The sequence below is a fragment of the Syngnathus floridae genome, chromosome 2 (assembly GCF_059516105.1).
Source record: "Syngnathus floridae isolate MCC-2025c chromosome 2, RoL_Sflo_1.0, whole genome shotgun sequence".
Classification (NCBI taxonomy): domain Eukaryota; kingdom Metazoa; phylum Chordata; class Actinopteri; order Syngnathiformes; family Syngnathidae; genus Syngnathus; species Syngnathus floridae.
Genome location: NC_142414.1, coordinates 22,289,647 through 22,314,269, shown reverse-complemented (window position 1 = coordinate 22,314,269; position 24,623 = coordinate 22,289,647). Strand labels below are relative to the sequence as shown.

General features: G+C 39.9%; 2 protein-coding genes across 2 annotated transcripts in view; one reads left to right on the top strand and one right to left on the bottom strand.

Moving 5' to 3' along the window:
- Positions 1 to 23,414, bottom strand: part of ajap1 (adherens junctions associated protein 1) — a 30,749-nt gene extending 7,335 nt beyond the window's left edge. Inside the window, exons 1-5 of the mRNA XM_088369374.1 lie at positions 22,517 to 23,414; positions 10,083 to 10,840; positions 3,312 to 3,399; positions 2,930 to 3,172; positions 1,130 to 1,262 (exon numbers count right to left, since the gene is read on the bottom strand). Coding sequence (XP_088225500.1) covers positions 1,190 to 1,262; positions 2,930 to 3,172; positions 3,312 to 3,399; positions 10,083 to 10,840; positions 22,517 to 22,545 — 1,191 coding nt within the window. The 5' untranslated portion in view covers positions 22,546 to 23,414 and the 3' untranslated portion in view covers positions 1,130 to 1,189. The remainder of the gene's footprint in view (positions 1 to 1,129; positions 1,263 to 2,929; positions 3,173 to 3,311; positions 3,400 to 10,082; positions 10,841 to 22,516) is intronic.
- Positions 1 to 24,623, top strand: part of cfap74 (cilia and flagella associated protein 74) — a 150,021-nt gene that overhangs the window by 8,073 nt on the left and 117,325 nt on the right. The gene's annotated exons all lie outside the window — the stretch shown is intronic.

Genomic DNA, 24,623 nt, shown 5'->3' with positions numbered 1-24,623 from the left:
GACCTGCGGGACCAAAGCACTTGTTTAACTTTCACAATTTGAATTTCAAATGCTGCCCACTCAGGCGATTATTAGCATGGCGTATAATGTATAAAAATGTCAAGTCTTGTGATATCGTCTCTTTAGTGCTGGAAATAATCAAAGAACCATTTCGTATGATTTGTCTGTTTTACAGACGAACCATACGAAATGATGCAATTCTTGTTTTCACTTTAGCGTCTTACATATCCTGTTGTCGTCATGTTCTTAGGTTACTTGATTTGTTTTTCATGTCCCTGAAGTCAGTGTTATGTTTTCCTTGTGTTCTTTTTCTTTCCTTAATCTCGGACCATTGTTTCCAATTGTTCTTGTTAGCCATTCCCCCTTCCAATCAGCTCCCTCAGCCACTTGTGTCTTGTCCTGGTGTTCCTCGTTGCCTCCGTTTGTATTTAGCTCCCTTCTTTCTGGTAAGTCTTTGTTGGGTCAGTGTCCTATGTGATGTGCATTGTGCTGTTCATGTCACGCCTGGTTATTGTATGATCCCCTGGCCATGTGCAAGTGTGTTTAGCAAGTGTTTATTTTGACACTTTGTTGTCTGTTATTTTGAGCTTCTGTTCCTTTAGCTTTTCCACAAACAACAGTTCCTTGTTTGCCTTTTGCTTCATTTAGATTAAATATTTTTTTTATTTGACCTCAACCCCACTTCCTTGCTTCCCTATACTTGGGTCCTCATTCCCCAATGTCTGACAGTTGTGGCTCTCTCGAGTTACTTTAGTTTGTTCACCATTGATTTTCATTTGCAAGTTGGCGTTTTTGTTGTTGCTTTCAGTTAGTATACTTAGTGGTTCTGTTACTCTGCTGCCTTTGTGCAATAAAGTTCTGTTTAATTTCTCGGACTTTATTTGGCTGCTTTAGGGTTGAAGATTTGGCGTATTCGCAAATAACTATAGTTGTCATGCTTCTCTATCGACAACAAACAGCACCCTTGCTCGAGTGGTGCCAACTGTTTTACACTGATTGCATCAAGACATATTTAATCAACAATCAAGTCTATGTCGTGGACAACATTCTCAATGGCTGATAATGTCAACCTCAATGTTATTGACAGGAAGAGAGAAAAGGAAGGGGCACATAAACATACAGTACATACCAAAGCATGAATTCGGGAAGCCTCTTTCTCCCAAGGGATGTGAACAAGGCCTTCAGCTTGTCAACAAGAGATCTCAAACCATTTCTCTGACACAAAGGCGACAGGAATCAGTTGTCTTTCGGAGGGTGAAGGCCTGTGAGTGAAGTATAAATGTTAGAACCTCATCCAATGATACAATGAACAGTTTGTATTGTAATGAAGTTCACTATCTATCGGCAACTGTATTGATGGGCAGTTGTCATAATAATAAAATTTGTGTAATGTGCCACTGCAACCCTACAAAAATCATGTGCACCAGCAGAACACTTTGTAGGTAGTCTGTTCAAATATTAAAGACACTTTGGACTGTTTGCACCAGATGATTTACTCTTCCCTCACTGCCAGCATAATAAATCTGTTGCGGGCTTTGGATACAATAAGTAAGTGTGACCATCTTTGCATGCCCAGCAGCTCAGATGACACAAACTGTTATCCACTCTGACAGTCAATGCTGTTAAAATGAAGAAGCTTCTCATTATGCGACGAGTACAATGTTCAAGGTATAAAACTCCAAAAGGAGATTTTTACATGGTACCCCTGCCCGCCATGTTCGTCCACACTGCAAAATGCTGTCTTTATTGGCGTGAAATGCATCAATGCTTTACCAACATTTGTGTTTTGGGATCCCCCACTGGTGAACATGTAAACATGGATTTAAGTGTTAAGTTGCAGTGGTGACTATTTTATTAAAACTGACTTGGACGTATTGCCTTGTCAAATATTACATTGTGAGCCTTCTGGGAGGAGAAGTTGACGTTTCAAAAATAATATACTTGTCTGCAATTTCTATCAGGCAGAAAAATCCCCGTAGAGCCTTCATAGCCCATTTCACCACATCTATTGGCCGACTCATTATACACAACAACAGCAGCAGCGATAGCCCCTGGTGGATTACAGTCATACAGTTGTGTGCGACTTTATGTACAAGGCATGCTGCACATCCAGCATTCTAGGGTCCTGGATTTGTGGCTCGGCAAATTTGCTTTGGTTTAAATCAGTTAATTAGGATTAAAAAGTGCACCATGTAACTATTGCAGAGCAGTCGTGGCGCCTGGGGGCAAGGATTCCTCAAACATTAAGACAAGAAATGGGCCTTTTAGCCTTAAGTAGCTGGTTCAATGGTTTTCATTCGAGTGTGTTTCCATTATAGTTGACAGGAAAAAAATAGTACAATCTTCAGTCTGCAAACACAATTGCGGTTGTTCCGCTTTGTAAAGCCTGACAGTTAAATAATAATCAATATAGCCAGAGGAACCTTTAATGTCAAACATAATCTGCCCCGCATTACGGTCGACCAATTTCACAACAGTTTTTGCCATGGAAACTAAAATAATCTGTTCCTGGTTAAAATTGTTCCGGCCATACAAAATTGTTGTCTCTATCTGTGTTTCTGGTTTAAAAGAAAAAAAACTTTTTGACACAAATAGAATAAGGTTAACTCATGACTAATAAAGAGTAATGGATGGCGAGTCATGTCACAGACCTTAGCTCCTTTTCAAAAGGTATCAAACAGCTGTCTAGTATATTTTTAATAGTAAACAATAGAAAGAATGTAACACTTTACAGTATTGTTATCACAAGTGTACAAATATACAGCACTTTTCCTGGTGGTTTGGAAGCTAAAACGTGCGATTTTGAGACCAAAATTTTTGATGAAATTCCAACTTGTGCAACATCAAGAAGTCCATTGTAATAAATAGTACACACATTCTGTATGAAGCACATGAAATGAAATGTGTGCTGTGTCCTTGTCAAGTGTACCTGTTTCCATTGTAAGCAGACTTGTAGACGGGCGTCTGCTGGATCATCTCATCAGTGTAGATGGGCACCGCCGTCCGAACACACTCACGAGAGCACTGCAGGCTGTCATTGTAGGCAGTGAAAATATCCACCTTGCTGGGAACCCTGGCTGGGGTGAAATCTGTCAGGTTTTGGCAGCTTTCTTCCTGCTGGTGGATCTTGCGCTGATGGCTATTGTGGCGGCCATTTCCTGACTGTGCACAGCTACAAAAACACGTACCAAAGACAAGAAACCAAAAGAAAATCATACCTTGTGCTTGAGAATTCTAGACATATCTGAGGAAAATTGTCAAGTTCTCTCTACATTGTTTTGTCAGACTAAAAAGAAAAGAGACTTTCCTACCAGTTTTTAAGGACGAGTGTTGTGATCAAGGCTGCGATAACCATAATGAGAGACACAGTGATAGTGATTATCTGGTGAACTGCCAAACCTAAAATACAGTCAAGAAACGAGAAGACACAAATAAAATTAATAGTTGAAAGCCCCCCCAAATCTATTGAAAAACAGAAAATGCTCAGTGTTCTTGGTAGGGCTGGGCAATATGGCCTTATTTATATTGACTTCTCCCGAAACCAAACACAAGTTTTTAAAGATTTTGAAATTGAAATAATAATAATAAAATATTTCATTTTTTAACATCAGAAAACTAACAATATTTTCTTATTTAAAATTACTTCACTATACTTTTCGTAAATTAATCATATAGTCCTACTCATCGGCTTGCTAAATTTGATATGGGCTTACTACGTATATCAAACCCTTAGTTCAAAGTCTGTGCAAGATACTGGTTAAATTTCTTTTCCCCACACTAATGTAGACGATAACCCAAACCCACAACAAAAACCATGACGTTATGTTTTTTTACACAAGTTCATTGTTTCATATTTTAGCATTATTAACATGCCATTTGTGTGAGTGACCGTGCATGAAAGTTGACTGGACTGATATATTGCAGCAGGTGACGTGCTTCAAGAGGAGAAAGAAAAGAGCCGTCATGATGAAAAGGCCTCAGTGGGCCTTATACATCTCACCTCTCCATCAACCAGCTGTCTAGTGGGACTGATCCAAGCTAATTTGTCTTTGGAAAGCCCAAAAGGAAGTGCAGCTCAGTCATTTTGGAAAAGCCGCCTGCCGCCCGGCTGGACGGCCTCCTCTCGGATTATAAACTTCTCTGGTCCAAATCAACCTTGGATAAATTATATCTATACTTGGCAGGGGAAAGCCTTAACTTCCCGCTGCAATCAGGAGCCCTTTACCGCAGAAAAGACAGATTAACTTTTGACAAGTCATTTGCATTTCCTTCATAGCTTCTCTGGCCATGACTGACGACATGACTGAGTCCATTTATAGAACAACATCTGTCAAAATGCTCTAAATATGGGAAAAACTGCTTTGAAAACAGCTGGAAGTGAGTGAGTTAATAAATAATGATGCTTAAATAAAATATGTTACAGTAAAAGTGTTAAGTGAAACTAAGAAAACAATTATGGAGCTACACGAAGAAACGGAGGAGGAAACAGAAGGATCATTTGCATTGAGTATGTTTTAAATCATTGTGCTGGCAGTCAGGCTGAAAAATCACTTTTGGCAGGCACCTAGCTTTAAAGGTACTCAGTTTGGTGAAATTGCTGCCAAGTAAAAGAGGTAGAGAAGATGATAGAGTACAGTAGATAAAGATGAAGGGTACAGAAGAGACCTCTGGAAAGCAAACGATGCAGTCTCTACTAATGGCTTCCTGATGCTTTGATGTACACGACAAAGGATATTGGTGAAATGGATTATGCCCCCTTGCTACTCAATAAAAGATCTGGAGCTTTATATAAAAATTCTGAGCCATGTTAATAAATCTGCATGTAAAGGTAATCTGAAACTACACCAGTGCAGGTTGTATGACTGTGCACACATTATCTATTAAAAAAAAACTTAACAGTGGATAAAAAATTAAAAACTATCAACTAAGCAAAAGAAGGAAAAATTGCAACAAGGGGTAGGTGGAGAATCAATACAGTAAACCCCGTATTTCACTACTTTATTTTTTTTCAATTGAGGGACTTAGTAACCATTTTATTAATCGAAAAAGAAATCACCTAAAATCGCTTTCTGTCATGCCATAAGATTCCTCCCAAATGGCCAACTCCCTCCACATTAGCGGCAGAGTAGCGAGCGTGAGCTATAGTTGCCAGGGTTGACAGGGAACAGCAATGTAATTAAATATTCCAGTGTTGGTCCGACGGGCAGTTGAGGCTCCTTGTGGATTTGACGCCAGAGAACGCAAGGCGGTAAACTTCTCAAGATGATGCAGAAATATGCCCACAGTAATGGAAGTTAACAGATGATCAGCGAGTCACAACTAACTTGTAATATTTGGAGGCCAAACTGAAGAAAAGAGAAGAGCCTTTTTGATATACTCTATATATTAAAAAAAAAAGTCTCTCTTTGTGTCTGGGTTTTGTCCTTAACCCCTAACGTGATCATGTGTTTATTTTTTTAATTTTTAACCACGTATTGTCATTTTTAGTCAGTGACGTGGCAATGACAAATCTGCTCGACCAATGACCAACCAAAAACAGTTATGCTTGTATGCTTGGAATTTTATGTGACAAGTTACTAGAACTACTACAAATCAGGTAAAAGGGCACTTTAAGCAATCGGTTACCGTACATGAAAATCTGTTGTGAAAACAGCTATGAATTCAAACTATCAAAGAGTAAGGATTTAGAGGCTATTTATCTGCTAAAATAAATGACGTAACAGTTGATTAATGGGATGTATACTAAATAGGAAGGGAGTGTGAAATTGCTAGGTGTCAAACAGCTTTCATTTTGTGCGTCTGCCTGGCCATCAGTGTATGGCAGGCAATTGGCATAGGAGACATGTGGAGCTAATGGAGACAACACCCACGCAGCTTTTGCTCATAACGCCTTTGAATCATGTGGGGAACGCCTCTTATCTGTTAAACAGCGACAGAGCTTAAAGAAATACGGCGACCTCACTACCAGCTGTGCTTCACAAAGACATATTTGATACACCCTAACCCTTTGTAACTCATCCAAGCTCACCTCTGCCAGAACCAGAAACCTTGACAGGACAGGTGAGGGGAAGACTTCCGTCAAAGGCGGACTGCTGATAGTTAGGAATTGGCAATTAACGTTGGTGTCAAAGTGTCAATCTATACTGATTTCCACTGAGCCACCAGGCAATCTAAAACACTTATTGAAGGACAGAGTGCTGAGAGAGGCAAAGTGGAGTGTGGGGCAGAGAGAGATGAGGGAAAGGTTGAAGGAGAGATCAGAAACAATTGCTCTACAATGCATCGCTGTCATTGTCAAAGGCATCCCTGAATAATTTAGTTAGTCTGGATGGAAATTTCTCAAAAGGAGGCCAAAAAGAGGAAGCTGGGGCATATTGCTACTATGGTGGCATCGCTTATAAGAGATTTGTGCATTTGTACACGTATTACATTTATTGAATATGTCACATCCTGTAAATGTTTGTTAGGAAAAAGAGGGAATTTAACAAACAATTATTTAAAATTTTATTGCAATGGTGGAATTCTCTCTGGGTGTTGAGAACTCTGGCAGTGTTGTATCAGGCAGTATAATGCAGCCAAAAGAAATGATCAGACATATGGTAGCATGTCATCCATCTCAAATATTTCAAATGACTATCTCCCGTCTAATAGTGGGATCAGAAATGGCCAGCATCTGCTCCTCTCTTGCTTAAGGTGAATATGTGAAACCCTGAAGAAGTTGCTGAGCAAAGGACATATACATACAGCATCTGCACATTCTAGTCTCTTCATGTCCTCCTGGCTGGGTGTAAATCGTGGAAAAGGGGGTGTGCCTCACCTTGCCTCGCCTGTCAGCAGACATCAGCATTTAAGTCTAGATTAAATACCCAGGAGAAGAAGATTGATTTTTATCCACTTTCAATCGTCACTAGTGATCGCGGGCAAATGAATTGGACTGCCAGGTTTACTGATAGTAAAAGTAGTTTCTGTATTTCCATGTCTTTTCTCTGTGTGCTGTTTTTCAAGGGGATTCTTTAGTTGTCTTACCACAAGTTTAAATGCTACATTTCAATGCTCAGTGAATGTGCTAATTTAAACTTTAACTCCTGAGATACTTAACACGCATTTTACATGTCCTCGCATTGCGCTCCTGCGAATACAAAATTCATTTATTGACTCTTTTCATTGACCTCACTTACCTACTCAACCTTCCAGTTACTCAGTCACCTTTACACTTTTGGTTGGGGGAGAGCACAGTATATCACAAATGTCCCAGATTGTACAAACCCGTAATGCTTTTATTTGCATTTATATTAGTATTTAACTGGAATTTGTTGGGGGCAAAATTGTCGAAAGCGCTTTTACTGATTGCGTTTTCAATCATCTCTTATAGCCTATACAATGGTGACAAAAACGCTGCGTGTGTGCTGTTGAGTGAGTTGACGGTTTAAACAACACCAACAAACATCAAGAATAATTTTCATATTTTTTAGTTTCTCTCTTGTTTACAATAGGTATAAGTATAGTAAGTAATTTAGTGATCAGTTCTATTGTTTTCGCCCACTTGCGTTATTTGGTGACAAAAGTGCTGTGTGTGTGGTGATGAGTGAGTTGACATTGATCTTTGTATTTGCAAAATACTACGACTATTGAATCCTTTGGTTAAGCAATGGGTTACCTTTCATGTTCTGTTTTGGCTGAGCAAACTAGTATGAGTGGTATTGGTCTGCAAAATGGGCCAGAGGGAATGTCATGTTGCGGTCATTGGATATACTGCTTTGCTCGCACTATTGTGTCAAGAAAGAGCATGAGGCTCTGAATTACATCATCCATTCTCTGAACCGCTTATCCTCATGAGGGTCATGGGCCTCCAGGAGCCTATCCAATGCAAGGGGAAAAAAAAAGTCGATTTGTAGTAATGACTATATCAACAGGATGGAGGAGACAAAACGTCCATAGCAAGTTCAATTAGGATTGCCTGTGTGTATACCGAAGAGCAAGAACATTTGATGTAATGTACAGAGACGTTTCATTTTGGTAGACAAAAAATCTTGACAGTGTTTTTATAGCATGCTCAGAAGATTGCGTTTCAAAGTTTATTGTATTAATTCTTGATACACAGAAATGTCAACTGAAGTCTACTCCTCACCAACTACTTCAATGTCAGTGGGATGTTTTTCAGAATTAATTAGAGGACTGTGCACTAAACACCCGCACACCAAGTATATTCTCGACAAATATAAATATGCACAAGCGATAATAACGGTCATATTATATGCATGCTTATTCACTCAGACAAAGCACGTTAATGGCTTTCATTTGTGCTGACTGCTGACGTTATTCATGAGTCAGTTTGACTCATGCAGATTATTTAGTGCAAGGGTGAGTGCACATACTGTAATCTCACAGTTACTGAGAGCCTGTCTAATTATGATAAGTACTTTTTTCCTAATCTGCAGTGACAGAAGCCTTATGTAAAGTTATAATAAGTATTTAAAAAAGTTATACAGTATACTGCAGTTACTTTGAATGTATTCAATTAAACTAATCATCTGAATCTGGGGGAAAATGTGTTTTATACGTCAACAATGTTACATTCAGCAGGGAGTGCTGTTGATGTTAAATGTGTTTGAAAAATAAAGTGCAACTTTTCTTTGTTTTTTAGTTGCAGATGCTGATAATATTGTGGTTTGAAGGAGGTGCATGATTCACATAAACAGCATGATTAAGTTAATACAATAGGCTGTGTGCAGCCCATGTGAGAAAAAAAAATTGGTTGAGGAAAAAAAAGTGCGTACACACACACACACACACACACACACACACACACACACACACACACACACACACACACACACTCAGCTCTCCTATGGAACTTTGTCTCCATCCACATTGTATTTAATCAGCCATCTTGTGCGGTTAATGGATGTGTGGTAATTATATCTTAGCTCAGGGCCACTATGAGCAGACATGTCTTAATGTGTTGGGAAAGCAAAGTAAGGTTTTCTGCAACAGTAAGTCACCTGGGCCTTGACATGCAAAGTGATTCTATTCATGTCTTCTGATGAGTCTGTCCATTGATGTAGTAACACGCACCCAATTGGAAAAATCGGACCTTTTTATTCTCCCATTATCTTTCATTTAGCAGTTATTCACATTGTTATTATTAAATCAGACTTTTAAATCCCCTGCTAACCTCCCAATCATGAAAAAACGGAGAGATCAAAACAATGCTGACAAGACAATTGTCTTCTGGCATACAGCTGCAACACATGTTGAAATGTTGTTCAACATGACGTGTAATTACTCCATACTGAGTCGTCTTTTGGACTTGAGGGAACTTGATCTACTAATATTCCCTACAGGAGAATTTTTGTATGTTAAGTACTGGAACACACACACAAACTAAAGAGCCAATCAGGATGGTGTAGAAGTGCACCAAGTTAGAATAGGTTTTAGTCTATATATCAACACAAAAAATACCTGGCAAAAGCATTTTATCACAATCTTTTAATTTACATTGCTACCCACCAAAAAGTCAACCTGTTATTAATAATGAATCAATAATATAATACTTTTCTATCCAAAAGCAAAGAAACTATAAATAATCTATAAACAAAAAAACTGACTTTACTAACTTTGGAGGTAGGGGTGAGTGGCACATAGAGTGAACTTTTAAAAAGCGCAAATAAATATTAGTGATGAACATTAATAAAAAATATTTCTTCCTCGCAAAGTGAAGTCATGGTTCATAATGTGATATACTGTGAGTGAAACAGTAGTACTGTATGTGCATCTGTGGCAAGGTGGAGTCTCAGTCTACAATTTTCTTTCGCTATGCACCAAAATATAATGTGCATGCTCTGCACGTTATCGATCCACAAAGTTAATGCAAATCATTTGTGTAATTTTTGTTCAAGCCAAACAATGTAACTCAATCACACAAAAACAACCAGGATGGATGAAAACAACCTCTCATCTTGTTTGGTGGGGAGAAAAATGTGAAAGCAATCCAAACAAGACTGTAATCTTTGTTCTCCGCACAATAAATCCATGCGGCAGTGATAGATGAACTGGTAACCAAATCAATGCCGATATCTTACCTGATGTATCCCCATATGGCTTTGGTGGCTTGACAGTCTCCCCAAAGCTGTTTGTGGCCTTGGTGGTGCTTAGCCTCTTGGGGTCCGGTGTAGTCACCATAATAAATGTCCTTTGGGAGAGCCTTGTACTAGTGCTAGTGGTTGCAACCACTGTGGTAGTTGAGGCCCGAGTGGGAAGGTTAACTTTGGGCTCTTGTTTACCATCCTCATCTACACTATCTGTCCCTGTGGGTCCCCAGTCAATAAACCCGGCCACTGTAGTAGTCCGGCCCTCCTGAGACTTGTCAAAGCTCTCCCATTTGAGCTGTCTTCTGGCTCTAAGTAGCAACCTTGCTTCGCCTCCTCTGTTCCTTCTGGAAAAAGCTGCTGAAGATTCCGCTATTACCGGATCACCCATCTCCTTTTCAGAGTACACCAACTGGCATTCCTTACACGGTGTCGGTCGTTTGTGCACGGGCTTTCGAGGCTTTTGCACCGTAACTTTTGGCCCAATCCCTAATTTACTGTCTTGTGGCGGAGGGATAGGGCTCAAAAGCCTGCGCGCCAGAGGACTCACTGTTCTCCAGTGGATCTTGTTCGGCGTGTCCCAAACGGGCTGCAGACGAGGTCTTGAGCGAGGCACCGCCTTAGGCATGAGTTTGAGCCCCAAACCTTGACTGAGGGGGCTGCAGTCGGAGAAGTCAAAGGTCATGTGGGTCATTGCCAGCAGAATCCACACCCGGTGCCCCACACAGCTGCCTGGCCTCAAAGCAGATGGACTGCAGATAAAAGAAGACATTAAAGGAAAAGAAAATCATTTTAGATTCAGGCTGTGCACTACTTATTCAAACCATACAAATTTGATAAGTAAGGGGCTATGATTTCGATTAATGTCTGTATTTACCCTCCATTTAAACTTTTGGCCAAGTTTTACTCCATAACTTCTACTCAATTAAGGGGCAATAATAATAATGAGTTTCACTGATACCCACTTGAATTAAAAGTGTAAAGGTCAGCCAAAAGTGAATGCACAATATGAAACGATTATGGCTTTCTCCTTTTACGTTTAGAATTTGGAACTTGAATTTACAGATGCCTATGAGCCCAAGAATAATTAAAGCAACACACAAGGGTACATATCCTATGAATAATTTTCATTTCATGCCTTAGTTACTGCAGACACAACAGCATATGTTTCCCAGAGGCTAATTAAAATACTCTTAAGTGCATTGTGATGATCGGTAGCACTCCTTGAGTTGCAGTAGACCGAGAACAGGACGTATATCAAAGAAATCTTGACCCTAAGGGATGTTTGCATGAAACGCCTCCATTAGGAGATCATGAAACTTGCTTCCGGATATAAAGCGTGGAGAGGAAAGCACACGTATGCTGGCTGCGAAATAATTTAGGGTGGCATTTTAATTGAGCCATAAAAGTTAACTGATGTAGTCATGACACAGCAGTGACAAGGTCGACGTACAACATTATTGACAGGTGAAGTTAGTATTTCAAGAACTTTGACCATGACTACTGAGATCTTGGTTATCATCACACTGGAGGCGATTCCAGGGTAGAATATTGCAATGCCTGGATTTATTTTTATGGCTGTTTGCTAAGCACCTTCCTTGCCTTTGCACTGTTGCTCGTGGCTGTGGCAACAGCAAAGAGGCATAGAGAATTTATTCTGCTAAATTCAAATACAGTGGCTTCTCTGTTCATAGAAAATAACATATGATGCAGTGTTTTTTTTTTTTAATTAACTAATGAATGGGATGAAAATAAACATTTTTAGAATGCCCATTCCTTTATTCATTAATTAAAGTTGGCAGTGTAAAAAAAAAAAACCATGGTGCATTAAAATCGCAGTGTTCTTAAAGTAATGAATTATGGAGAGAAAAACAAGGTTACTAGCTAATTGATTGATAAGCAGGATGGACATTTACTCAATCAGATTGGAAAAAAACAACACCCCATTTTTTAACACCTCCGGGTAACATACCCATCAAGACATAAATAGGGGGGGATACCAGACTGAAAGAACTGAAGAAGACTTTTGAATTGGAGATGTTTTCAACAAACAAGACCAGGCCATCTGCCTTAATAACCCCCCCCCCCCCCCCCCCCCCGAAAGAATTCAACAGCCAATGTAAAAGTCTAAAATTTTGACATCCTACACTGTGAAAAATGCGCAGCACAGATGGCAGATAAAAACTGTATTAGCAATGTGAGCATACCGGATTGCTTTCTGATGGAAATGGGTTCTTTTTTAAGACCACATGTTCCATCATAGCATCATTACCAACTTAAGTGAAAAGTTAAGCCTAAACAATACGTCTGGAAATCCCTTTAGTGCAGATTGTGATGTTCCCTGATTCGGAGCCCTGGGTGGGTCACAAAGAATTGTGGCAGTCTATGCTTTTTTTAATGGAGAAAAAGACAGATGGATTTTTATTTGAAAGCCACATTTGGAGCTGAACATTAAACGATTAGAAACTCTGGTGTAGTGGGGAGGATTCCTGTTCATGTTAATAGCAAGAATGGGAAGATTAGAAAAGCTTGACCTTAGCACAGGAAGTTGATTTCATACTTTGATGTAACCATTCCAAATTTCAATAGCCATACGCCTACTACTTTCATCCAATACTGTAGCAGTGCCTCAATTGCAAACATTTTTAGATGTTTTTTTCTCATTTGTTTGTTTTTCCCAGTCGCAGCTTTGCAAACACGAACAGTGAGGACTCACTAATTAGCCGAACGTTCCAAGTCCTAAGCACCATGAAGCATCAAATGACCCACATAATGCCAAATGAAGCAAGGATGGTCTTCATAGTTAGCTTCACAACAAAATGCTGAACAAAATGAAGACTGAAGGATGCGTATGAATGTTTTTACTCTGTAGTTATTCAGCTTTTAGGATAAAGATTGTCCTCGTAACCTTTTTTTAATGTGTGAGCATTAATCTGTTCTCTTGAGATTTGAAATGACTCAGAATGGAAGTTGAGAGCTTTGGAAATATGGGAACTGACACACTTGAGAAAATGTATTATACAGACATTCTTTTTTCTTCATTTCAGCACTTCCTCGTGGATTTCATATAGATACAGTATGATAAACTGACAGTGGTATTTTTCCGAAGAGAGAGAATTGTGGCCTGGAACTGTCAAAACAGCTGAGATTAATTGCGCAACCACCTGATGCCACTATGAACCAGCTTCCACATGTTCTGGTCTTAGCACCATTCGTCACTGCATTAAAATGTAGGTTGCTGTGAACTGGACACTATCCCAGCTAACTTTGAGGCAAAGGGCGGGTGCAATAATGTTGTGTCGGTTGCGAATGTTTCAAAGAACACACCCTCTGAGTGACTGAACAGATCACTTCCTGAACTGATTCATCCTTTTCTCAGTTCATTTCCTCTGAGCGGCGCACTTTCATTCGGGAACGGAAGCTCACCATCAAGTGACGTCACTGCATTCACTGTCCTTTTGTATTCTTAAACAAATCGGGACATACTCTTGAATGTGACACTTTAACACTGAAACAGAAACTGGTTATATAAAGTGACTTTACTGCTGTTGACCTTGTGAACCAAATTAAAAAACTAAGTCGTATTTGAGCCCTTGGTATGCTATTAGGGGACGTTCAGGTGTTTAAAACCATCCAAAATAGGAACACCCATTTGTGGGTGCAGTTGGACCATACGTATTGACTTCCATATTGACTTCTAGTGTCTAATATTACACTGATCGCTGGTGTGGAGTCATACCAGTCTTAGTTGGAACTTGAGTTTGCAGAAGTGATGCTTCAATAGGTGGTCTTCCCATTTGAGGGGGGTGAAAAAGGCATCTCTTCTTTCATCATATTGCCTTGCATCCCAAGGCTGCCGTTGCTAGAAACGTTATCAGCATGGTCTTGACAGCCTCACCACTGAGTACACATCATTTTGTAACCCACACAGTCATTGAAAGGTCCCTTGATGAAGGTGACTCCAATCCTGTAAAAGGCAAGTGTGGTAGCAGATTTTCTGTGCTAGACAGGATTTAGACTGAATCAATGGTTCAATGGCTGCCTTGTTTTATCTCTCAGTGGGACGTTCCCGTGTCCCGTTTTGTGTTAGGTATTCAGGCCCTTGCTACATTTCCAGTGAACGAAACATAACTAGCTCTGTTATTCATGGGAGCACTAGCAATTGATAGTGCATCTACATGTGAACTCTCTCAAACACACACACACACACACACATCTATAAATGTTACAAAAAAGCCACAAAGAGAAAGAGTTGCAGCTTCAGTTGAGGAAGTTTCAAACTACAGTGGGTGGTTTTCCCTGGTGGATCCAAGCAGACAGTGCAGGTATGAAGGGAACTTTCTGAACATATTAACAGATATCTTGTTATCACAAACGTTTGTTAGATAGCAATTAGGTCAGGGTTTTTTTGGGTGCAAATTACGATTATATTTGTTCTCTGACTGTGATGGTGCACTCAAAGTTTCTGTTTTAGCCGGTGATATGTAACTTCTTAATTTGAATTCATCTGACGGATGTTTTGAGGTTCAACCAAATGTTTTAAAAACTCTCTAAGTTGCACAAAATCCTAATTTAAAACCGCTGTACTTATTAAATTACATGAGTGAGATCACACTCTATAGGGGCCTGACCAATAAAGTTGGATGATTTCATCAGCCAATATTACCTCTATTCAAAATAATGCTATTGGGTCAGAGATTTGTCATTTAGTAACATATCCTTACTGTCTGTAGAAACAGTGATACCATATTGAATGTATCGCGGTCAGCCCTCAAGGATCCTTTGTTTGCATAATATTTATTTATGACGATTATCAATTTCTACACAGAAATTCTATAAGAATGTAACAATCATCTTTTTCTTTGGCCTGGGAGATATTTTTCCAATTGAAAATGACTGTGTTGTATTTTATTTATAGCCAAGATTTTTTTTTTTCCCAGCAAAACCTTGAAACACAGTTTTTTTTAAAACGCCTCAGGGGAATGAGCGTGAGGATTATGGCTCCCTTTTAAGTCTGATACTCGAGGACATATGCCTAAGTATCTACGAAAGTTGTCTTGCTTGATTGAGCAAATTCAAAAGGTGCATAAAGAAAGACAGCATATACAGGAACCATCAAGTGATGCTGGTGAGAGCTCATAGAATGTAGTTCCATCCATTCCACTTCCCCTAATTCTGCCAGCCTCGAGGACAACTGGTTCACACGGGAGAAGACTTAAAATAGAGGGAGGGAGACCATGCATTTATATTACCCAAACAGAGCAACCGATTGAAAAAGAAAAGAGAGACCATGGAAGGAGCGAGGCAGCAATCTTTCCCCTCTCGTGGGGTGTGTGAAAATTCTCTGATAACATCCAGGCCAGAGAACAAGGGCACGTCCCCTTTCACAGCTCACTGTGAGGGCAGATAGGACTCCACCAGCCGGCTAAGAAAGCTGCATTTGACTGCTTCATCAAATTCTAACAATAGCCCCACGAGTGTGAATACTGAAAATATACAGGCATACCAACAGAAATATGCACTATAGGCAGACTCGGTGTGGATGGGTGTCTGACTGACTGAATTCAATGACTGATGACTACTTACTTATCTTTAAAACAGTAATGACCTATAGTGACCTGGCGTTCAATGATCAAAAAGCAACAAATGTTTCTCAGCGATGTGTGCACATTCGATTGTGTGGCCAAAAAACATCATAACAGCACTTTAAAATAAGCTGCTGTGAGTGTTTTGTTTTGTGAGTGTTTTGCTCCATGATGTTGCAGACACGTTATTTGAGTACTTAAGAGAAATCACCGATTCAGAATCATGTACACCCGTGATGCAACTAAGAATCAGTTTGGTCCGACCCCGGTGGGGTGAGAACTGCACTCATGTCACCCTAATTGCTACAAGAAATGAGTCATCAACCAATAATTATAATTCATACAATACTTAACGTTTGACTGATTAATTATCATGTCCATCCTCGACAGTCAGTATAACTTGTAAATTAATTAGATTTCAGGTCAAATTGCACTAGATTGTTTCCATCACTGTGTGTTTATCACAATGGCCTTCGTGTCTGACTCCAAAATGACAGCTCAATTCTCGTAAATACTACATGGCTCTGATAGTGCTATTGTTTGGTCCATCAAACAGTACAGACATGCTGACAACCCGACATTTACTGCTGAGCCTTGACAATAAAGTGAAATCTTGTGACTGGAGTAAGCGCATATATGGACTTGTATTGTCCAGGAAATATATGCACCTTCTACTCCAGAGATCACTGCCAGGGCAGTGGAAAACTGTCAGACCATTATAATACTTGGATATTGCCATCCATTCATTTATGCTATAATGTCAATAGTCAAATTACGAGCACATTGGAGGTAAACAGCTCTATCTAAAAGTACGTACTCCACAAACAATGGACAATAACAAACAATAAGTAATGATTAATAATGTATTCTTCTAAAATCACTCTCTTTGCTGCTTCAAAAAATCCACAAACAATGGACAATAACAATAAGTAATGATTAATAATGTATTCTTCTAAAATCACTCCAATTGCTGCCTTAAAAAAACCCTAATTGTCCTGTTAAGTATAGAAAACATACAGTGATATCAAGTGGAAATTTTTCGGACCTTAATAAAATCGCCATGGGAATTTGTTTTCACGCCGAAAGCCAGTCTGTTCACAAAATGAGGGCAAATCTCTGCCCTTGCCAACGCTATTAGTTTGGGAAAGCAGCTCTAAGGGAACGTGACCCAGAATAATCACTTTTGTCAAGAGGTGTACGCTGGCTTATACTCAGGCTTGATTAATGGTCTCTTTCTAGACGAAAGCTACAAAGTATATAACTGATGGTATTTCATTATATTCAAATACTAATTTGAGCTTTCTAATGCGTTGGGGGAAATAATCAATTCTTAGATGCAATCAGGGGCATAGCACCAGAGTGTGGGCCCCCATACGTAATTGTCATAAAGGGCCCCACACCACACTTTTGTCAACAGGAGTGGGGAGATGTGCAAAAGCTTTTTCACATCAGTAGGGTGAAAGGTATTTGAGGGTGCTACTTGGTTGTTGTTTTTTTACTTTGAGTCATTGCTATAAACTAACTGTGCACTTAACGATGGCATCCATCATCATCGCCTGATTGACGGCTAAAGTCACTCGGAATTTACTATCTGGTTGTTTTTGTGGGGACCAGGAGCCCATTAAGCAATTAGAAAGCATTTTTACAAAGTTTGCTGAATAGAGGGATTATGTCCTCCTTTTAAGAAAAGGATGTAAAATAAGGGAGTGAAAGGTGGCCTCCAGAAAGGATAAATTGCATGAATTATATTTTTTATTCAACAGCCACGCTAAAAGAACAATCGATGGAAGCACTTTTCATGTCTTTCACTTAAGATTTAAATAAAAATATTATAACTACTAGCTGAGATATTTGTGCTCCGTGGTGTGTCGTGACCTATAATACAATGTGTGACTTGGTTCAAGAAATGTTGGGAAACACAGCACTAAAGAGTTGAGCTTGGATGCACGCCCGGCCCGTTTACTACGCCTAATGTGTGTTGAAACTGAAGATATCACTTTGACTGTGCAATAGGGGAAACCAGCGTGTATAAATGCACACTCACATTGAGCCACACAAATGTCTCTGCAGTTGTGAGCTTGAATGTCAACTCACTAATGAACAAAGCTGTTGTGTCGTTATTCACTCCCCATTGTACATTTACCATCCACTTGCTGGCGCAGTAGAGCAAATGAAGCATTGTGACATTTCTGTCTATAAGTGAAGCAATTGGATGGAAAGCTTCAATGCTTCATTTCAACATCATTGCTAAATGTGGAACTGCGATACATTTGTAGCCTGTTGTTGATGTGGAATCTCTGACTGTGCAACCTGGGAAAACAGAACCCAGCATGTATAAACACACACAGCCACACAGGCACACAAATGTCTTTGCAGTGGTGAGCTTGAATGTCAAATCGCAAATGACCAAAATTGCTTCCTGCTTCTGACAACAGAGGGGGTCACATTGGGCTGAATGTTAGCCTCAATATACTAGGTGTGCATTTGGGAAGTAAATATCAGTTGAATGGCCTCTGTATAGGAAATATAAAATGTAAATGTAAAAAGTATCAAATATACTAAGTAATAATAAAAATATGTGAAAATATGAATAAGGCTGAGCAGCTGCAAGTCTAACAAGATACTTGTTACACTTGTGAAGTTGAACCTTGATTCAGAGTGAAGCCAAACAAAAGCAATCATAATGGGCATATGTGGGGTATTATAAAGAGTCTAAGGTGCGATGGATTTTGCATCGCTCTAATTACTCTCTGTGCGCAAGGTCTTCGCTACAGTGTGAATGACCCTCATGCTCAAAACGTTACGCAAGGCTGCAAAGTGCATGGGAACAGGGTGAAAAAGAATAACGATCCAATACGTTAAGACCATTACATTCATATCTATTTTTATTGCAGCCCAAATCTCAATTCACCTCAATTCCAGTGCGGTGGCTCAAAGATGCTGTTATGATTTACAAAGTATTTCTGTGAAATGTGGCGCATTGAGAAATGCCCAGAGAAACCCAGTTAGTGGCAAGGTCCATGACAAATAAATCGGATCTGTTGCAGAGTCTGTATTGATCCAGTCAAAGTGCAATATATAAACCGGGGGTGGGGGGCTCTGTGTTGTTAGGTTCTTCCCTCTGTAGTATGGACGTGCTTTAGCAGGAGAGACGCACACAATATGTATAGTTGACCAAAGTGAAATGACACTCATTGACTCCTGCGAGCAACATGGCGAGAACCTGGACGCTGAGATGTGAATGTGAGGGTATGACGGAGCATGACTGCCAGGTTGTCGCAGCCCCGAGCCCGAGTCACTGCATATGTGCTTGCTGAGTAGAAATGATCCGTCTCTGATGTCCTGCTCACTCGCATCACCCACGGTACACGCAACTGCTCTTTAATGGAAATGCTGTGGAGGTTGCAAGGCTCAGCCAACTACAACTGCAATTCAGAGAGACTGTTATTATTATCTGGAGGACTAAGTTGTGGTTTCATAAGTAATGTCACATAAAGTTGAAGTAACTGGAAAAGCTGCCAGTGGTACTTTGGGTCAGGAATTATGGGTTTACTTCCCATTCAGTGACGGTGTGAATATGAATCTGAATGGTTGTCTATCACCATAAGTTACTGAGAGTGAGCAGTGGCCGGTTCAGGGTGTAGTCCGCGTTTACCTAATTATCTTCGTGTGAAGCTACAATGGCTCCGTAAACAAGCATTTACAGAGATGGTGATGTCTTGCTTTGCGAATTTTGTCTCAAAGGCAAAATGAATAAATCTCGCTTTGCTTTGAGATGCACCAATACTAAAAATCAGTATTATATCAATAATATAATTCCGCCTTTGAGATAGCTACAATTTATTTATGAGCTTGTTGAAAATGGATTCATGTACAAAACTTAATGATCACCCATGAGTGGCTTTGTCATTTCTGTGCAAGTTGTTTTTCCTCCACTCCACTGCTTGGCAACAGTGCGGTTTCCAGCAGGATATCGCATGCATGTTTTGCGTTGATGCTTTGTCACAGGCATGACCAGTCCTGGTCCTTCTGCACCGGGTATTTATGACACTGGAGCTTACAGACACACAGACATCTCCGAAGGATAGAATCTGAGCAAAGCAACAGCCTATTTCACTGCAAATTAGGGTAATCATGCTCCAGAGAGGCCTTGCTAATAACCCTCATAGAAACTATTAGGGTGGCACCTGAATTACATGAATACGGCAATGTCAGTAATATGCCACCTTTACGGCTGTGAAAATTTTAACTAGCCATATCAAAAATAATTCATGTCTAATCAGTAACTGCAGAAACAGCTTTGATGAGAAATTGGAGGTAGTCTATTAGACCAATTATATTATTTTTTGTGTTGGAATTAAAACATATTGAACAATGAAACCGGTGAATCATTTCAACAATTTCAAAGTTGTTGAGCCAAACATGTTTTTGAATAGCTGAACAGAAGTCAAACTGCGCTTTCTTTCCGAGGCAAAAGTATCGATCGATCCTCATAATTGTGCATGTGTTGGAATTAAAACATATTGAACAATGAAACCGGTGAATCATTTCAACAATTTCAAAGTTGTTGAGCCAAACATGTTTTTGAATAGCTGAACAGAAGTCAAACTGCGCTTTCTTTCCGAGGCAAAAGTATCGATCGGTCCTCATAATTGTGCATGGAAATCCATCATGTTTTTGTCAAACCTGAGGCTGAGCATCCATTCAAAGCAGCACCCAAATCATTAATTTGAGGTTACCAGCTTTCTTTTGTTCTTACGTACACCTAAACCATTTCCTATATTTAACTATGCTTTTGATGTGAAGTGCAGCGCCCACTTGAAAGGCAACTCGTGTCTCTGCCAGGGATATTTTTGCCATTGTACCATGCTGGATATTCTTTCCAGTGGCTTGGTGAGAGGAGAGCTTGGTGCGGGGAATATTAACCACAGAATAAACAAGAATACTAAGGAATGATCTTTGCTGATAAAAAAATCAAGCTAATTACAGGTTCCCCCCATCACTTCTATACTTGACATGTTGAGAGTTCTCTTTGTCAACCAGTCTTTTTGTTTTGCATGTTTTCAATAAGGAAGAAGATTTTCTTACTATCGGCACATAGTGATTCCTGAATGACTCCCTTCCTACCTCTCAGGATACCTTTTAAATACATGATCTGTCTTTGGCTACTGCTCGCCACCTGACTCGTACTCGTAAGAGGGAGCACATAACTCTTATCCTATTCTTTATTGGCCCCTTAATTTTAGAGTTCTTTTAAGAGTCTGTTATTTGTTTCCCAATCTTGAAATGGCCTCACCCCACCTTACCTCTCTGAGTTCCTGCCTTAGGTCAGCGTACCAGACGCTATCAGAGTTACCGAGGGCTCAGGAAAGGCTTAGACAGGGTCATGCGTTTGGAATGACCGCTAAATGTTAGGGAAGGGACCTCGTTGCCAATTCTTAATCTTTGGATTTTGACTCAATCAGCATGAGACATGCTTTTGTTTTTAATGCTATTGTATTTTTCTTTATAGTTTACCTCTGCTTTTTGTCATGTCACTTATTTTTCCATGTACAGCACTATTTATGCAGCGATGGTTGTTTATAGTGCACTTGAGTTTGATCTAATTCCAACTGCTAAATAAAAGTTTGGTAGAAGGTGATAGGCATAGAATGCTTCATTGACAATATTTTAGATGTAATCTTTTCTTCATCTCCATGGGTGCTAATAGCAGTACTCCCCTAACACCTACAACCTTTTTTTTTGTCTGTCCGAACAAGGAACTAGTAGTTTGCTTGCTTCATTGAATATGTTCATTATTAGACATCATGTTATTGACAGCTGTCTGACAAGTAATAAAGGACTAGTTGGATCTAATGTTGATGAAGACAAACTGGGTTACTATGACTGGCTTCACTTTGAAAGGAGTACATCCTGTGAAGTAGAAAAATAATCGAAGCATTTTCATGAACTGAAAACTGGCAGATCTGCACAGCTGCACCAGCTCATACAAAACTATGGTAGGCCTATTTGCGCGTTCCCTTTTACATCTCCAGCGAACACCATTTTTCCGTGAGGTCAACCTTTAGATGTTCAGTATGTCTCATGCATGCATGCAAATGACGAGCTATTTGATCTGAGAACAAGTATCTCAACTGCTGGTAGGTTGCAGGTATCGCATTTAAACCTGTGTTACCCAAAAGAACATAACACTTAATGAAGTGGAAATGTCTGGTCTGGTCTTCATTTGCCTCCCTTCAGTTTTTTTTTTTTTCTAGACGGCAACAAAAATCATCCATTATTGGTGTTGTTGCTTTCACCCAATTATAAGCCAGATAATTGCGCGTGTGTGGGTGCGTGTGCTCTCACAGGTGGGGAGTAGACCCAGCCTTGAGTATAAAAGGGCTGCTTGCGCCGTTACATTGGCGCCCCCCAGCGTTCAGGTTATCAATTGTTCACTCAACGAGACTCCTTAAAATAGTAGCACGTAATAATAATAATAATAATAATAATAAGAATAATAATAATAATAATAATAATAATAATAATAATAATTAATAATAATAACAAATTGTTATTAAAATAATAATAATGATGATGATTGATGATGATGATAATAATAATAACAATAAGACAATAACAGCCACATCTGATTTGAAAATAGTTACGGAATATTTATTAAAAAAGCTGTAGCTAACAAGAATGAACTGGTATCAGTCTCTCCTATGAAGTGACGTAGTTTAAAAACCCTTATGAGGAGAGGAGTGAAAGAAAAACGGCGCACATATTCCAAATTAACCCAAACATTCAGTACGGACATGTTTACTTTGTTTATTTATGTATCTTATCTATTTTTAGTCTTACCTGCGTGCGACACTTCGTTTTATCCACATGTTCTCCTTCTCAGATGCCGAATCAGTCCACCGGGTATCCTCCCATTTAGATTGAACGCGTTCAATCAAAGTCGACAGTGCTTAATGCCACTCAAGTGACCGACTTTTCTCCATCTAACGGTGACGCCAACATCATTTAAGACATATCCACTGAGGTGGCGCACGTATAATTCCTTCAGCGATGCCAGGAAAAAAAAACTCTAACTTAATCTACTTGGTAATAATCTTCAGAGTAGACGGGATGAAAAAAATGTGAGGGGGTTAATGGGCGCGTGTAGGTGGGCAGGTGAACCGGAAGCCAAAAAAGGAACCCTCAAACTTTGCCTTCATTTTTTCTCAAGGCGAACAAGACTATGAGAGAAAAAAAAAACAGAAGCTGTAGAAGGCATCTTCGTCTGCTCTCTCTCCTACATCGTAGTCAGGCTGATCAGCGTCCAGAAATGTTGACATACAGCTGGAGAGAAGTCGTGTCGAGTTAGAGGATCCAGCATCTCTAACGAGGAGGTAACATCTCTGCTTGGGGTGATATCACTGGTTGAGAGGTAGGGAAAGAAATAAAGGCTAGTGGGGGAAAAAAGGAGATAAGAAAGAAATATTGTGGAGGGATGACGAAGGAGATGGTTGCGGTAGTTTGCGTGAAGTTGGAGCGAGAAAGAGGATGCGAGCGTGTCGATCAGTGGCGAAATGGAGCGAGATAGGAGGGAGGGTGTGAGAGAGAGACACACACACAGAGGGAGGGAGGGAGGGAGAGAGAGAAAGGCAGTTCCGTCTCCTCCCGCCGCTCGTCTTCTCTGCCGCTGACAAACGAGCTGCCTGCTGAGGCTCGCGCTTTCCTGACGTCATTTTAAAGCCGAATATGTCATGCGCCTGAGCCTGTCACGTCAACATGGTACATGAGGGACGTTTCCTGAAACCCTGGGGCCCCCAATTAAGGAGGACAATGAACACCCCTCCTAAAAAAGAAAGAACCTGCAAGATGGATAAGCAAATTGAACAATTGTCATAAATGCCTGCTAGGTAAACAAGCCTGCACCATTATTAATTAACCTTAAGGTTATCATTGCAGTATCCAAAGTAGTGCCTTTGTTTTGTTTTTGATTTTGGCCAATGTCCGCCATCTCTCGGGGCCCCCTTCAGCAATAGGCTCGATGCACGCAATATTTCTGTGTGCAGTTTAAGTAGACTTTCAGTTGGCATGTAAACGCATATATAATAAAATCAAGTGTGTTGAAACTCAAAACAGAGTCGATGCTGGACATAGCGGCAGACCAGAGTGTTGGCTGGAAGAGCTGTCTCCTTGTCTTTGAAAAGTAATCGTATGTCTGTTTTCCCACTGTTTTTACCTTAATGTACTTGACCCTTATGTACCATTTACAGTTGTTGTAGCAGTAGTTAGTGGCAAGGGTTAAGGTTATTCAAGTTTTATTTTATTTATTTAAGTGTAGTTTTAAACACTTTATTGTTTATTAAACACTTTTTTGCACATTTTTTGTGAAGATTTTAAAGACAAGCTGACTTTCAGAGACATTCTTATTTACTAACTAACTACTTAAACACTTTTGTAAACATTTTCACTAAAGTCTCGAAGTAAAAAAAAACCTTCCGTGATGAAGCGCAAGTCTGATATGTTGACACAGACAGTGCGGTAGGCTGAGCTTAATTGTAGTTAGAACTGCTAAGCCAATCAGCTGCAAGGACACAGCTCAACTTGTTCCCATTGGCCATTCGTGTCAATTGGTCAGACAAAGCTGCGCGCTCCAAGTGACGCCGAATGTCGCTTATTAAGGAGGATTTTTTTGCACTTGCCTGTCTTGTTGCCTGTCTTGTGTGCTTCATTCCTGCACATGGCGATGTGAATGTGTGTGTGAGTGTGACATAAAAGAATAAAATAAAAAAAAATCCGCGACACACCGAATCTGTCCGCAATATTTGTTTAGAAAAAAAATCCGCGATAGAGAGAGGCCGCGATAGGTGAAGCGCAAAGTAGCGAGGGATTACTGTACTCATTGTCGTCTCCTGAGTTTAAATTCAACTCACACACTGCTGTATATTTGTGTTACACAGAGTGCATGCACATA